The following is a 15,164-nucleotide window of genomic DNA, read 5'->3' on the forward strand; positions in this document are numbered from 1 at the left end:
TCACTTCCTCTTTGAAGTGCAGATAAAAATCAAAGAACTGTTATGAAACAGTGCAGCAGTAAAATTGCCTTCCTTGGCAGAAAATGCCAAATAACATTATTAACAGAAATGTACCCTAAAGGTATCTTGGCCTACCATAAAGCACATGAAGGTAGCAGAAGGCAAGTTCACTCACAAAAAGTTTAAAGTCAGTTCAGCAAAAAGTTGCAGTATGTAGTCCTGTCTTTGAAAAGTTACAACTTGGGAATTCCATGTGTGGATCCAGAGATGATGAATACTTAGAAATTAATCTAGGTGTGTTTGCCTAGAAACGAATGGGGTAGGTTCAACACGAACCAAGCAATAGACTGTGCTTCAGTTTTGCATTAACACTACAATAAAATGCAGTTCCTTAAACATGCAAAAAACATCATCACTTTTTCACTGGAAGATACTGTGAATCTGTTCAAAAGATTAAACTGTGCTTGCTCCCAAGGCTCCTACTGTTTATTGACCCTCAAAGCATTTGTATTACACAATGAAAATGAGAAATAGAGATGACTCATGCTTGAAATCTCAGGAGCTTCCATCTCAAATGACCATGGGTGGGGGCAACTTTCTTAAACTTGTATTTTTTAAGTGCACACCCAGTCATCTGTATATCAGAATGTCTGCAAGGAGAGAATTTCTTCAAAATGCAAATAAGAAAACTAAATAAAAATTAGCTTTTCAGCTTAGTCAAACAAGGGAGGAATTTGCATTTGAATGGGAGCTCCTAAGAGAAAAAGGAAGGTGTATTTTCCAGCTCTAGTGCTCTTCTTGTTGACTGTCCCTACAGAATTTTGGAAAACCCATACAAACCTTAGAAAAATCTCTCCCAGCCTACAGTACACTTCTTGGTAGACAAAAGACTACTGGTGCAGTACACAAGAAGGAGCATTTACTCTCCCCTCTTCCTTTTTTGAGTATGCAATTAATTTCACTACCTAAATTATGACCCCTGTCTGAGAAGAAAACACCCTAATGTGAATGATGAGAGATGATGGAGTTTCTGAAAAGCAAGGAGGGTAAATGTAAGATCAATGGCAGCATTTCTTGCCAAAATGAAAGCTGAAGAGCCAGTCAGGCTCCCAGGAGGAATGGAGAGTTATATTTAGAACTTGGACAAGCATAAGTACATTTTCTGTGGATCAAATTCTGAAAAACACTTACCTAGGGAGATTATTTTCTCCATCTTTATTTGCAAAACAAAAAGCACATGGCACCCTAATTTCCTTACATTGTCAAAGGCTGTCATTGAAATGATCATTGGAAGCATAAGAGGGGGAGATGAGTACCCTAATTCTTGAACAGTGAATCTAAGAATTCTTAAATAAAGCATTTGTCAATGCTTATGTTTCTGGTGCTGACAATATCTGAAAATAGATAAAAGAATGTCACCAGGCCCAGGGATGCACCTAGCAATTAGAAGCAAAAGATTAGTTAGGAAATATGAATATAACTTTTATCTGCAGTATCCAGTAATATGGCAGAAACAGGAATATTAATCTGGCTTTGAGAACTGTAAAACACTGTGATGCCCAAAAGATGGGCTGGAAGTAAACCCCCACAGAGCAGTGTCTATAGAGCAGGTTTGTGTTTATTGCAGTGCTGAGTGAGGGCGATTTCTCCTCCTAACTCACCCACCTTTGTCAAGTGCTGTGGTGCATTTATGGAGTCAGTGTGGCTCAGTGTCGCTGCAACACCATCACATACACACCAGAACTAATTTACATGGGGTGAGCTCATGGTTATTAGACAGTTCTTTTGCACTTGTGCCTCCCCACTTTGGGGGTTGTGGGAGATCTTTGATGAAGGCTTCCAAAGTCGTCTTTGCATCTGAGCTTTTCAACTTTGTCTTTGGAGCATGCACAATTATGGTGTTCCTCTGTGTGTCTGGTCTAAATTCTTTGTTTTGTGGCCAATTTGCTTTACATTTGCCAATTTGTCATTAGTGCTATACCTACCTATCTCTAAAGCTATCCACCTGGTGAGTTTTTTCTTCTTTTTCATCTATTCAGCATTAAGCAGCTAGTTAACCATATACTAGTTACAGTATAGTATGTACTAGTTATAGTGTAGTATATACTAGTCAGCCATTACATTGATAATTTTTTCAGGTTATGTAGGTATACATTATATCAGGTTACATAGCTATAAAAGTTAGGATTCAGGTTATACAGATATATAAAAAGTCATGATTTAGCTTGTATTGATAACAGGTTATATTGATATCTTATAACTCAAGCTATATAAGCACCTTGTAACTCTGACCTAAGTTATATAGGCACCAACTGTACATCAGTTATTGAGTTTCATTGTGCCCTGAAAATGCAGGGCAAATAGGGCATTAAATGTATAAGTCTCAAATTGATTTGATCTACACTCTCTTTTTGTGAAGTAGTTTGCTACTGAGAAAGAACTGGAAAATAGAAGATGATGATAACTTAAATCTCACTTGTTGGATCATCAGAGCCATGCAAGTCACAGCCTTTCCACTGCTAAATGCTTGTGTAGCTAAACACAGGCCTAGCCAGTCTGTCCATTGTATATTTACTGTGTGTGGGAGGGAGGATTATCAGTTCTTCTTTGGCTGTTTACAGAGCTTTTGCTGAAGTCTTCTGTGGCCACATGTCCTCTGAAATTTGTCCTTGCTTGTACTGTTTGTCTTTTCGTGTCCTTGTTTAAAAAAGTTGGGTGGAAACAGTACATTTATCTTTGCTGTTGGAACAGCAGAGTAACATTTGTCATAATGCCTGATGAGACAGGGGTATATATTGAGGGATTAGACTGAAATACTTTATTACTATTGAATATGTATTTTCTTTGTATTTTTTCCCTTTAGTCCAAGTATATTTTTTAGATGCTGGTAATAACAGTATTTTTCAGTTGCTTATTTTCTCCTTTTCCATCTTCTTCTGGAATACCCTCTGTCCAAACTACCAGTTTGTAGCCTAGTCATTAACTAAAATGCCAGTGAAACAGAAAGATGTCTCTCAGTTCCCTTAGCACAAAAAAAGATACTGAAACAGCTGTGTTTGTCATCAGTGACAGTGAGTGCATTCACAGTGCTGAGTGGAACTCAGATTGATCTGGTGATTTTCTGCCCTGCCCTGGTGAGGCCCAGCCTGGACTGTGGCACACAGGTATGGGCTGTGCAGCCTGGGGAGGATTTGGAGCTGTGGGAGCAAGTCCAGAGGAGGCCGTGGTGCTGCTGAGAGGGCTGGAGCTGCGGCCTTGTGGGGACAGCCCCAGAGAGCTGGGGCTGCTCACTGGGAGAGACCTCACAGCCCCTCCTGGTACCTGAAGGGGCCTTCAGGGGAGCCCGAGGGGCCTTGTTGTGGGAACTGTGGTGACAGGAAAAGGGAAAATGGGTGCAAACTGAAAGAGGGAAAACTTAGGTTAGGTAATAGGAGGAAATTCTTTATAGGGAGGTGGTGAGGCACTGGACAGGCTGCCTAGAGAGGCTGTGGATGCCCCATCCTTGGACTTATTCAAGGCCAGGCTGGATGGGGCCCTGAGCAACCTGTTCTGGTGGAAGGTGTCCCTGCCCAGGGCAGGGGAATAGAACAAAATGAGCTTTGAGGTCCATTCCTACCCCTGAACATCCTATGGTTGTGTGGTTCTGTGACTCAGCGTGGGCTGCACAGAGCAGAGCTCAGGCTGGGCACTGCCTGCAGGAGAGGCGGTGCTGCAGGGGGAGCTTCAGCTACTCGGGGCAGCTTTGCTGGAGCTGGAAACAAAGAACAGGTGGGTCAGGAGGTGCTTTCCCGGTTCTGGGTAGGCTCAGTGGACACTTTTCAGTTGTGAAATCTTGCCGTGGCCTTTAGTTTTCTGCCTTTGGGGCATACAAACAGCTCTTACCCTTTCACCAAATATTTGCTTGCACTCATGTTACAAATTAGGAGAGAGGTTTCACACCCAGCTCTTAGCTAATTGAGAACTACTGGCTCAGTGTGGCTGGGCTGGCTTGCACTACAGTACTTGTTGCAGAAATAGATGTTTGACACTTAGAAAAGGATTTTTTTTTCCGATTGGCTTTAAATGCATATATGTTCTGAGGTAGTAAGCAGAAGCAATGAACATAAAGGACAACAGTAATATTTTCCCTTTTCTCTCCAAAATATTACCTTTGCTATTAGCTGAGTAAAATATTGTATTAAGCAGCAGTATTTTTTAAACAGCAGTAAGAGAAACACAGTTTCCTAAGGCTATTTGTGATTTTGCTATTTCAAGTAGAATGTATATATTTAAACTTGTATCAGGATCCACTACAACTGATTTCCCCTCTCCCTGTTTGTTGGGACATAGGTAGCAGTATTTACACTGTACAGGCATAGTGAGAGCTCTCAAAATCTCAGGCTTTGAGCTCTTCTTGCATTGCCAGAGCACAGAAGTACTTCTGAAAAGTGGTTAGGTTTGGTTAGGCTTTCTCTGGATTTTCACTGCCATTTGTGATGTACCAAATGTGAAAGAGGAAGATAGGTAGAAATCTGCCTGTGAGAAAGAAAGAAAAATGAACTTTTTTTCCTATGAGTAACTTGCATTAATATTGCTGGAGTTTGTTTTTATAAAAGCACCGACATGATGTAAAAACTGAATCATTTCCTTCAGTTTCTTTTCCTTCAATCTTTGTAACCCCAACTAAGCTGTAATTAGCCACCAGATTCTACTAACTCTTACTGCAATTTCGTCACAGTCTTCTCAGCTGTGGAAATGTTCTCTCATTCTTGTGTGTGTTAGGTATAAATCTGGAAAATCAAAACTTGTAGGAAGCCTGACACTATGCACTCATTTGTTTATTGTGATGCATCTTCCTTGCTATGTGGAATTTCTTACCCTTGGAGTAATCTCATTTTGTGTCATCTCTTTTTGAAATCCCAGCCTTGTTCTGTCCTGTACCAGAACAAATTCAGGACGACTAAATACGAACTAAGTTCCTTTCCAAAAGCTGACTAACTGAACACCCACATACTTAGGTCAACTCAATTTTTTTTTTTTTTTTTTTAGTGTAAAACCACTTTTCCAGTTACAAATCCTGAATGCTCACTGTGGTTTCCAAAATGTTTAGATCTGCCTGGATGCTGGAGAAGTTGCAGAAATGGTTGTTCCTTACTCATACTGGATTGTTTTGGACAATTTCAGAACTTCCTGACAGGAGTCAGCCCTGAGCACTTACACTAAAGTCAGAATTGTGTCTCCATTTGAAGTTGGCAAGAGCTCAAGGAGCTCTGGTGCAGAGGAACCAGACTTCCTCTGGTGTTGCTTTTAAACTAAAAACAATCTGCTTTGCAGATTGCAGATTTCTTCACAAACTAGAACACAATCCTTTTCCTCTCTAATGTCATCTTCCTTACCAGATTACTTTCCTAACACTATATTTAAAGCAGACAGAAAATGAAGTTGTATTTTCTTACAAACATGCTATTTCATAGTAAATTGGATCCCTGGCAAGCTTTTTAACACCAGAGGAAGGATTGTAAGCAGTGTTGTTGAAATACTTACACTATTAAGCCTTTAGAGGGTTTTGGGCTTGGGCTAATTAAAGCCTTTCCTAGTGATGATAATAATTTGCTGCCTTATTAAACTGCATAGGATAAAATTTCTGGCTACAGGTACTTAATTTGATTTTGAATTACTCTTAAAAATTCTAGTAGTGTGTGTAAATGCTGAGTAAGTTGATTCTGTTCAGTTTGGAGAGTCGAATGCAGAGAAGATTAAGGCATTTCCTCCTCTGAGAATAGTCACTTCCAGAGGCATAAACTCTCTGTTCCCCATACACACTTTTGCTTTTACTTAGTCCCATAATCTTTTGTGACTATTTAAAAGGGTTTTTTTTCTATATTAAAAATATAATTGCTAGTTGTTTCTTAGATTTGAGGTAAATTAGGAAGAGAGGAATGTCTCTTCTGTTCCAGAGCATGTGCTGTGATTTCAGACTCTGTTCTGTGACCCTGGCTACAGGACAGGAATAGAATGTTGTATATTATCTGCCTGAAAGTTTTATTTAAGGATATAAAAGTGAGATTATACTTAGATAACATCTCTTCCATCTCTGGCAGCCCATAAGGTACAGTGTCAGTCAGGAGTAAACTTGGACTGTAGAATTTTTGTAAACACCCAGCACATAAAAGCTGTAAGTGAAACATTTCCTCATGAGTGAGGTTTCCAGCATGAACACTGTAACATGGCACTGCAAAGGTTAAATGAACTCCAGACCACTTCAGAATTGATAGAAGCTGATTCACCAGAGGAAAATCCTTTGGAAATGCTGAAAACCAGCTATCTAGGCTCTCCTAGATAGATACAACATCTATTTTGGTTTGGTTTCATTTTTCTCGTAGTCATGCCTGACGTACGCTGCTCTTTCTGGGAACATGCATTTCCTGCACCGAGAGCTGGAAGCTGCTGTTTCCAAAACAGCTAGATAAGCATCTAAAGAGGCTGCTTCTGTTCATAATAAGCTTTGTAAACCAATAGAAAATATTACATATTCTAAATATTTCAGTGTTAAATACCAGTTTTATTGTGAAAGTTTTCATGAATGCTAAATTTTATTTGTAAGGAATGAGGAAAGTTATGAAGAACATAACTGTTACACTTTAGTAATATGGAGTTGTCTTACCTTGAAGCAAGACAATCTTACTTTGTCCTTGGATGGTGCATTGACGTGAGCATTGCATCTCATCCTTTCTCCTAAAGTCTAATTAAGTAGGAGATTGAAGTCATAAGGTATAATTTGAGTAGCTAAGTTTGGCTTCTGACTGAATACAACTGGTATGGAGGTACCTTTGCACGTTGAGTATGTCAATCTGTTATATGCAGTATATTTAAGAGATTATAAATATTTATTTAGCACGAGTTTGGGATGATCCTGCAATGGATCAAAATCACATGGAAATGCCAGTAATTAAAAACATTCTAGCACCTCTTCTTTATGCTTCAAGAAAAAATCTTTGTAGGAGAATATTGCAAGGGACATTTAACTCGGTTTCAGTCTGTAAAAACTGATTAAAATCTTAGACTTATGGGGAAGACCTTTAAAATATAACTAGGTTACACATCAGTTAAAGCCTCTGCAGTAGATCTCTTAGAGCCTTATCTCTGCAGTTACACACAGCCATCTTTTATTACACTGGTCATGGGACCAAGGAGGCCTCCCTGCCTCTATAAACATGCTTTTGTTCTGGAAAGTCTTCTTTTACCTCAATACCCCAAATCCACTTTGTGTTCTCTTGGGCAATGTGTGCCATGGGTAGTCCTGGGTTCCTGTTTCTACTGATACTCATCTAGCAAGAGTGACAAAGGGCTTCCTGTTCTGCCTTAAGAAGAATGAACCCTATGCAGTATGAAAGTCTCTTCCTTGTCTTTCTGGGTTTCATTGGTAATTAAATTGCATTAAGCTTCTGTTCATAATTTTATTCAGAACATGTTGAAATACAAAAGGGAGGAAGTAGTGTCACATAAAAGTTAATCTCCTTTTTGGCAGCTTCATCTCTTGTCTGTCTGGTGTAGTTTGGAAGCTGAATCTTTTCCTGTACTGTAATTGCTCTCCCTTGTATGGGCTGTGTTGCACCTCTGTCTGAATTCACAGCCTGTGCTTCTTAGGGGCAGTAGGGTGGAAGTTCTAAAGATTCCTCCTTCTGCAAGGCAAAAAACATCCCAATTTCTAATATGTTCTTTTTTCTGTTTTACTGTAGGTCTAATCAACACTGAAAAAACTTCAGTGATCACTGAGATCCCTTGTAAGTTCACTCTGTGTGTGTGTGTCTGTGTGTGTGTGTGAGGTTTGCATGAGCATGTTCAAAGGAAAAAGCCACAGTTGTCTTTTTGGGACTCACTAAGTTTTCCCAATTGATGTCTCTTAAAAATTACAACTGATTTTTTCCAGGATAGAAATGTGATTCTCTTTTAAATTACTACAAATGTATACAAATTAGCTAAGTTTTCTGTTTTTAGGAACACTTTTTAAAGTATTACAAATTAAGTTGAAATTTGAAAATGAAAGAAATGCAACCTTCCTCTCCTCCCTTTCTAAATTAGCCACTTCTTGATTATTAGCAGTAGTGTTTCACAGTAACACCACTTCTGAACAAGCTCCTGTGCAGCCCAAAGAAAAGCTGTGGTACTGTTTCACTGTGTTAAATAGTTTGCAGTACTCCAACAACTCCTTTTTATCCAAGCCAATGTGCCTGGTGATATGTTCATTGTTGGAAGGTGAGGAGCAGCCAGAGTTCCCCTGGGGTCTGTTTTAACTTGCAGCATTCATTATGTGTAACCATGGGTGTGTCCTGACATTTCCTTGCCATGTCTTTGAGCCATGGTGGCTTGTCTTTGAAATGCAGACTCACCTGCTGGTTTTGGAGCGCTGAATTAACTGGGATGAAAGTATCATACAAGATTTGTGTTATAAACCAATAATGCCTCATTTTGGAGAACTGGAGCATTGGAAAGTAAACTGATCTCTTTTCTGCTGAGGTTGATGGTGAAGCTTACCAGAGCAGAATGAACATGGACATTTTGAAAAGGATGTAGCATTCATTTTTTTTATAAAAAGAAAAGAATACTTCCATCCATACAAGTCCGAGTTTAGCTTAGTTTATTATACTATCATTCAATAGTCATTTTATTCTGTAGCTGTAATTACAAAATTAATGTGGTGGTCATGTTCTTTTAAATATCTGCAGATCTCTCAGTCTTACATTACCTTAAAGCTGTTGATATTGGCTACAACACAAGTGCTTCTATTGAAATTCTCATTAAATAACCCACCAACCTGTTAACTGACTTCTGTCTGCTGTAAGTAGCAGTTGTCTTGTTTAACCTGAAATGTTAATTGTAGCCTCCCTCATCACCTGAGGGTGGCAAATATATAAATAAAGGATAACCACCCCTGCCTCACATGCCAGGGCTCTCTGGTCCCACTGGGCTGGCCCTGACTGGGGTTTGCTGGGATGGTTTTGTTTTTCTCCCATTCACCACCAGTCCTTATTTAGGCCCAGTTCTCCTTAATGAGGAAAGATTTCTGACATGCAGACAAAATCTTGCCAAATTGTACTTTATTTTAAATTGTGTTAAATTGGTCAGATTTTATTCTGTTTTCCATACTTGGAGTTTGAAATGCATGTATTGAAGTACTTTTTGAAATTGGTAAAGCAAATCTGCATAAGCCCTTTCCAAGAGTCTGACATTCAGAGCTGAAAAGTAGAAGATTAAAAATGCAGTTGCTGGAGCAAAGTTAATAAAGCAGTTTTGGAATATTATATAGTTTTTAGATTACAGCATGTAGACTTTTGAGTCTATGTACTATTTTTGAGTGTATCAAAATACATTTTAAGCTGAATAGAAGGTTGATAGAATATTCTGAAAAGCAGTAGAGCAATCTGCTGTACCTTTTCTCTGTAGTACAAATATTTAGTGGGAAAACAAGTGTTGACCTTTCCCATAATTACACAATTGTGTCATTACTCAAGTAGCTTAAACACAATATTATGTTGTGAAGGACAGACTTCATCTCAACAGTCCTGAACTATTCAAACAGAAATGGTGGGGAAAAGTCTGTGAGAAGTAAATATTTGTGAATGCAAGAAACAAGTATGGAAAAGATTTGTCTTCTTTCATCCCCAGAGCAGTTCACTGCTCTGTTGTGCAGTGGTGCTTTTGAAGTGAGCTCTTAGAAGGACTAAAACTAATTAACTGACTATAATATTACTAATTTAATTATTTTTTCTTTCTTTTTCCTGCTCTCTGCTTGGCACTGGTTTTCGCCCGTAGGTGTCCACTGTTGGCTCTCAAAGGTTACTAAAATTTTGCAGCTGCTCTGAATCAGCTCTACCTAAGCTTCACCTCCTGTTGCTTCTCCCCACACCACTCTGCACTGCTGCCTTGCTCTTGTCTGCTTCAGAACTCCATGAGAGTTTCTCTTTTAAATAGCCACAATGAAATTTAGGCTAGAAATGTGTGCTATTCTCTTGCTGCCTGTGTACTTGTTAATCTGGTTGTACAGTGTGCTGGTATTTATTCCCTGGTATTTTCTTACCAATGCCAAGAAGAAAAAGGCTATGGCAAAGCGGTTAAAAGCTAAACCCATCTCGGACAAGCCGGGGAGCCCCTACCGCTCTGTCACTCACCTGGACTCTCTAGCAAACATAAACATCCCTGGAGCAGACACTCTGGACAAGCTCTTTGACCATGCTTTAGCAAAGTTTGGGAAGAAGGACTGTCTTGGAACCAGGGAAATTCTGAGTGAAGAAAATGAAATGCAACCAAATGGAAAAGTATTCAAAAAGGTAAAACTTGTAATTTTTTTCCTTAATTCTGACTTGAGTTTGAGCTGCTTTGTGTCTTGCCTCAGCAATGCATGTCCCTTTAGAGATCTTCCTCAGTCATCATCTAATAAACCATTCATTTTATGGTAGTTGAGGAATAACAGAATATACAGGATGCACTTTTATTCTACTTCTAGTAAAATGAAAGCAAGTTCTTAATGAATGGCAGACTGTGTACTCATTACATTATACAGCAACTCACATCAGCTGGTGGACCTATACCAGAAGCTTCTTGTCATGAAATTCCTTGTCTTTTCCTCTCAAGTTAATTCTAGGAACTTACAGATGGTTATCCTATGAAGACATAAATGAGAAAATCACTCGCCTGGGGAATGGGCTGACTGCCCTGGGACTGACCCCCAGAAGCACCGTTGTGATATTCTGTGAGACCCGAGCTGAGTGGATGATTGTGGCTCTCACCTGCTTCAAGTACAACTTCCCTCGTGAGTGCTCAGCTTGGTTACCTCTCATGGGTTTTAGAGCCAGTTCTCAGCACAGATCTGGCTGTGAAGTGTTTGACTCTGCCAGCCTTGTCATCAGAGGTGTAAGAATTTCATAAATTCTCTGCTGACGGTCTGATTCTTAGAAGCTTTCAGTCTATCCTATGCTTTGTGGATGTCCCTAAAATTAACTTGCTCGTACTTATGAAACTGTATTTTATGATTTTATTGTGCTATGTTCTATATGTTAAAATGACAAAATGGTACACTTACCATTCAGGTTGTTTTAAATATTCTGAAGATATCAGTTGTATTTCTCCCCACAAAATGTGGGATGTTTTTACAGTATTTTCTGTCTGTATCCTAGATTATATATCCAAAAGATGAAATGGTTATCAGAAGAGAGGAATGGTGAACTTTTGTTCATATGATAGTCTGTGGGTGGTCTGTTTTGGTGACATTTGTAAGCCGCTCAAGTTCATTACAATTATGTATGGTTTTTCTTTTTTTTATTCAAGCTGTCAGAAATCTCTAATGGGAGTTAAACTTGGTGAGCTGCAGTGGTTACTGAGCACTCCAGTGCCCATTTTGCACACAGCACACTGTGAACCACAGCCTGGTTTTTTTGCTTGCACTGGGCTGTCTCTCTCTCTCCCAGCAGCAGCTGCCTGTGTGAGGAGCAGCTCAGAGTGTGCAGAGAGGCTGCTCAGGGGCAGCAGGGGAAGAGGTGAACTTCTACTGAAGTAGGAGACTGTGGTTAATTTGGCCTGGATCTCTATACTTTGAAAGGCAGGGAGAAATAGCTGTGTTATATTATTCTTTTTCCTGTTCTGCCTGAACCCTGTCTTACAGCACTGGTAAATTCCTTTAATGGTCTTTGGAGGTTTCAGTTTGAGATTGCAAATGATACTAAAGAATGGTTTTTTTTTTTTCAGTAGAGATAATGGGGAGAGGTGAACTCCTTTGTGGCTGGGAGGCACTTAATGGCATTCCTGTAGCCAGTCTGGGTTAAAAAAAATCTGGCAGCATAAAAACCAGTGTGATTCCTTAGTCTGATTCTCTGCCTTGCTGCCATCACTAATTCCATGGAAGCAGGGAAAGTAGCTGACAGTGTGCAAAGAGCTGCCTGTAGCCATGCCCAGGTTTAAGCTGGTGCCCTGTAATGTCTGAGTGTTTCCTGTCCCCCTGAGTTGTGTCCCCCCCTGCAGAGAGCTCAGGGGCAGAACACCTGCTGGTAGTTGCTTGCTCTGGGATTGCTTTGTACATTATTGCTGGGGTTTGGTGCATCTGTTTGTTGTGATAATTTCTGCTATAGAAAAAGGAGAATTATTTTGGGAGGATGTAGATGACCATCATAGCTTCCTTCCAACTGCCTGACAACTTCAGGGCTGACTAAAAGTTATAGCCTGTTACCTAGAGCATTGTTCAAAGGCCTCCTACAGAGTGACAGTCTTGGGGCATCACCCATCTGTCCAGGAACCCTGATCAGTATTTGACCATGCTCTGAGTAAGGACCTGCTTCTTGCCCAGCTGTCCTCCTTGTTCCAGAAGTGTCTTGTGCCAAAAACTTCTGATCTGTTTCATTTCCAAATTAGAAAATTCCCAATTGAGTGCTTTCCAGTAAGCTAAGGCAAGAGCTTTTGCTTTTAGTTTTACTTTTACCCTTCTTTCATGTCCTCTCCCATCCCTGTGACAGTTGTCACTCTCTATGCCACCCTGGGGGAAGAGGCAGTGACCTATGGTCTCAACGAGTGTGGAGCATCATACCTGGTCACCAGTGTGGAACTCCTGGAGAGCAAACTTAAGGTAATGTGGTACCATCTTCACCTGCTGAAAGCAACCCTACAGTTCAGTCAGTACACTACTAAAAATTTCATTTCTCTTCTCTAGACTGCACTGCCACAAGTCTCCTGTCTGAAGCACATCATTTATGTGGACAAGAAGACGGTCAATAAATCAGAATACCCTGCAAATGTGGAGATTCATACCATGCAGACAGTAGAAGAGCTGGGAGCCAAACCAGAAAACTGTAAGTGAATCATTTCACAGAGGACTGACTAATCAGGCAGTGTTTGCACCTGTGTAGCAGAAAACCCCCCCACCCAGCAAAGGGTGGCCTTTGTCACCAACAAAAGTTGTGGCAGGTTGCCAGTTCATCCTCCAGCTCCCCTTAAATAAACAAAACATTGTTTTATATCTTTTGTTCATGTGTCAGGATAAAACTTTGTTTTTAACTTGTAAACCATAACCAGAATAATTTAGTACTTCATCTTTGTTTTAGGATATCAAATAGAAACTGGTTTAATGTTTCATTTTCTGCTACTCTTACCTTCTATTTATCTTACTGTCACTATTTTTAATAAGAGGAGAAAGCACTTAAAGCTTTTTTGGTTTTTTGCTTGAAAATGTCCATTATCTTAACCAAGCCCTAGCTAAAAAGCACTTAAGGCTGGAGGAATACCAGTAACATTCCTTGCTCCATTGGGCAGCCAGGAGTGAGTGTAAACATCTGCTTTAAGGAAGGAAAACCCAACCCTGATGATCTGTTCCCCTTACATCAGCAGTCTGTAATTAACCACGGCTCTCTCTGGAATAAAGGAGGAGATAAAGTGGCAAAGGAGCTTTGGGAAGCACACACTGATCCCAGCTGCTTATCTCTGGTCAGCCTGAGGTGCTGATGCAGACCTGCAGCGACCCTAAGGGCTGTTTGTTCTTGGGCTTAGTCTCTGAAGAGCCATGAAGGCTGATGATTGTCATCCTGAGAATAAAGAGAAGTAAAACAAAAATCTGAAGTCAAATGTTCTAAGCTTACTGCTTTTCTACTAAACTTGCAGTTTACCTGAGGAAGGTTTATTTAAAATTAAAAAAAAATGTCAGGAGGGGGAGTTAAAAGGAATCTTACCTCTACAACCTTGGCTTTGAAAGACTGATGGACAGAAAAGCTGACTTGAAGCTTTTTGGGGTGTTGGTTTTTTGTTTTATTTTTCACTCACCTTGCTGTTTATCATCCATACTGTATTTCTTCCCTTTGCTGCCTTTGACAGTTTTATCTGGTCTTCAAAAGACTCCTGCTATGAAACTTTCAGCCAGCTATAAACCACAATGACAGAAGTGTCACCCAGATTGTGCAGATGCTCAAATACTCATCATTCCTTTCAAAAATGGCCTTCCCTCTCTTTCTCTGAAAACCACATGACTGCTCTCTCCAGCACTGACCATGCACAGCTTGCTGTGCTGGCCTTCCATGAAGCACCTGTTTCATACTGATTCATTACAGAAATCATTTAAAAAGTAGATAAGAAAAGAAGAAATAACAGTTTTTCTCCTGAATTTTGTAGCAAGCATTCAGCCAAGCAGACCTGTTCCTACAGACTTGGCTTTAGTGATGTACACCAGTGGCTCTACTGGGAGACCCAAAGGAGTGATGATGATGCATAAAAACCTGATAGCTGGGATGACAGGACAGTGTGAGAGAATACCTGGACTGGGGTAAGAAACACTTTGTCTTGTGCACAGAGAGCTAAAACAACCTCCAGAAGAGTCACATTTATAGTGTCTGCTGCTGGCACTGTGTTACCAAGTTTCTTCATTTTATTGTGAGATCACTACTTTGTAATTTATAAGGAATATGTCCTGTGTGTGTGAACTTTCCTTGTTTGAAAAATATGCCCTTCTAGCTGTTTTTTCACATTCTGCTTATTTTTTTATTTTTATTACCCTTAGCTGTAAGTCTGTGATGGATTTTTGCACTTTTGAGTATCAGAGGATACCACTAGATGAGAGATTCCTTCTCTGGTGCAACTTGGGAAATACTTGTAGACATTTTCAGGCACCTCCAATCAGTTTATGAGCATGTCAGGGCCTAGCACTTCAGTGACCTGGAGACACCACTCTGGGTGCACATGCTGCAGAATCTGCTGAAGTACAGTTCAGTGAAGAAGTAGAAAAGTAATAAATTATGCACTGACAACAGTAAAACCAAGTGCAGATTCCTTCACATTAATGTTTTGGTGAAGTTTTTCATGGAAGTGTGTGTGTATTTGTCTCTGCATTCACAAAAGGTTCAATAGCTGAAATAAGCTCTGATGCCAGACTGCTGTTGGGAGAGGAGATAAACCCAAAGCTGCTCAGTGACAGCTCTGAGGTTCTTGCTGAGAAATCTCTGAGCTATGACTTTGTGAAACCAGCCTCAGTATTTCAGTAATCAGCTCTCTTTCTAGTAATGTATCCTAGAAGAAGATGACAGACAGGGCTTTGTAAATAATTGGTCATTATTGTAAAGTGTAATTATTTCATCCTTAATTTCATAACTGAAATGAAACCTCCCACAAGGAGAGGAAATAACAGTAAAGGACTAAGGAATCAGTTTCCTAGAAAA

General features: G+C 39.9%; 1 protein-coding gene across 3 annotated transcripts in view; it reads left to right on the top strand.

Moving 5' to 3' along the window:
• The window catches only part of ACSL4 (acyl-CoA synthetase long chain family member 4), a 35,961-nt gene that overhangs the window by 10,990 nt on the left and 9,807 nt on the right, over positions 1–15,164 (top strand). The window contains exons 2-7 of one of the 3 annotated variants that reach the window (XM_074551536.1): positions 7,719–7,763; positions 9,793–10,307; positions 10,612–10,789; positions 12,483–12,592; positions 12,677–12,815; positions 14,125–14,275. In XM_074551536.1, the coding sequence (XP_074407637.1) occupies positions 9,957–10,307; positions 10,612–10,789; positions 12,483–12,592; positions 12,677–12,815; positions 14,125–14,275 (929 nt within the window). In that variant the 5' untranslated portion in view covers positions 7,719–7,763; positions 9,793–9,956. The remainder of the gene's footprint in view (positions 1–7,718; positions 7,764–9,792; positions 10,308–10,611; positions 10,790–12,482; positions 12,593–12,676; positions 12,816–14,124; positions 14,276–15,164) is intronic. The other 2 variants (XM_074551537.1, XM_074551538.1) reach the window with 2 other exon arrangements.

This window comes from Zonotrichia albicollis, chromosome 14 (genome assembly GCF_047830755.1).
Source record: "Zonotrichia albicollis isolate bZonAlb1 chromosome 14, bZonAlb1.hap1, whole genome shotgun sequence".
In the NCBI taxonomy this organism is placed as follows: domain Eukaryota; kingdom Metazoa; phylum Chordata; class Aves; order Passeriformes; family Passerellidae; genus Zonotrichia; species Zonotrichia albicollis.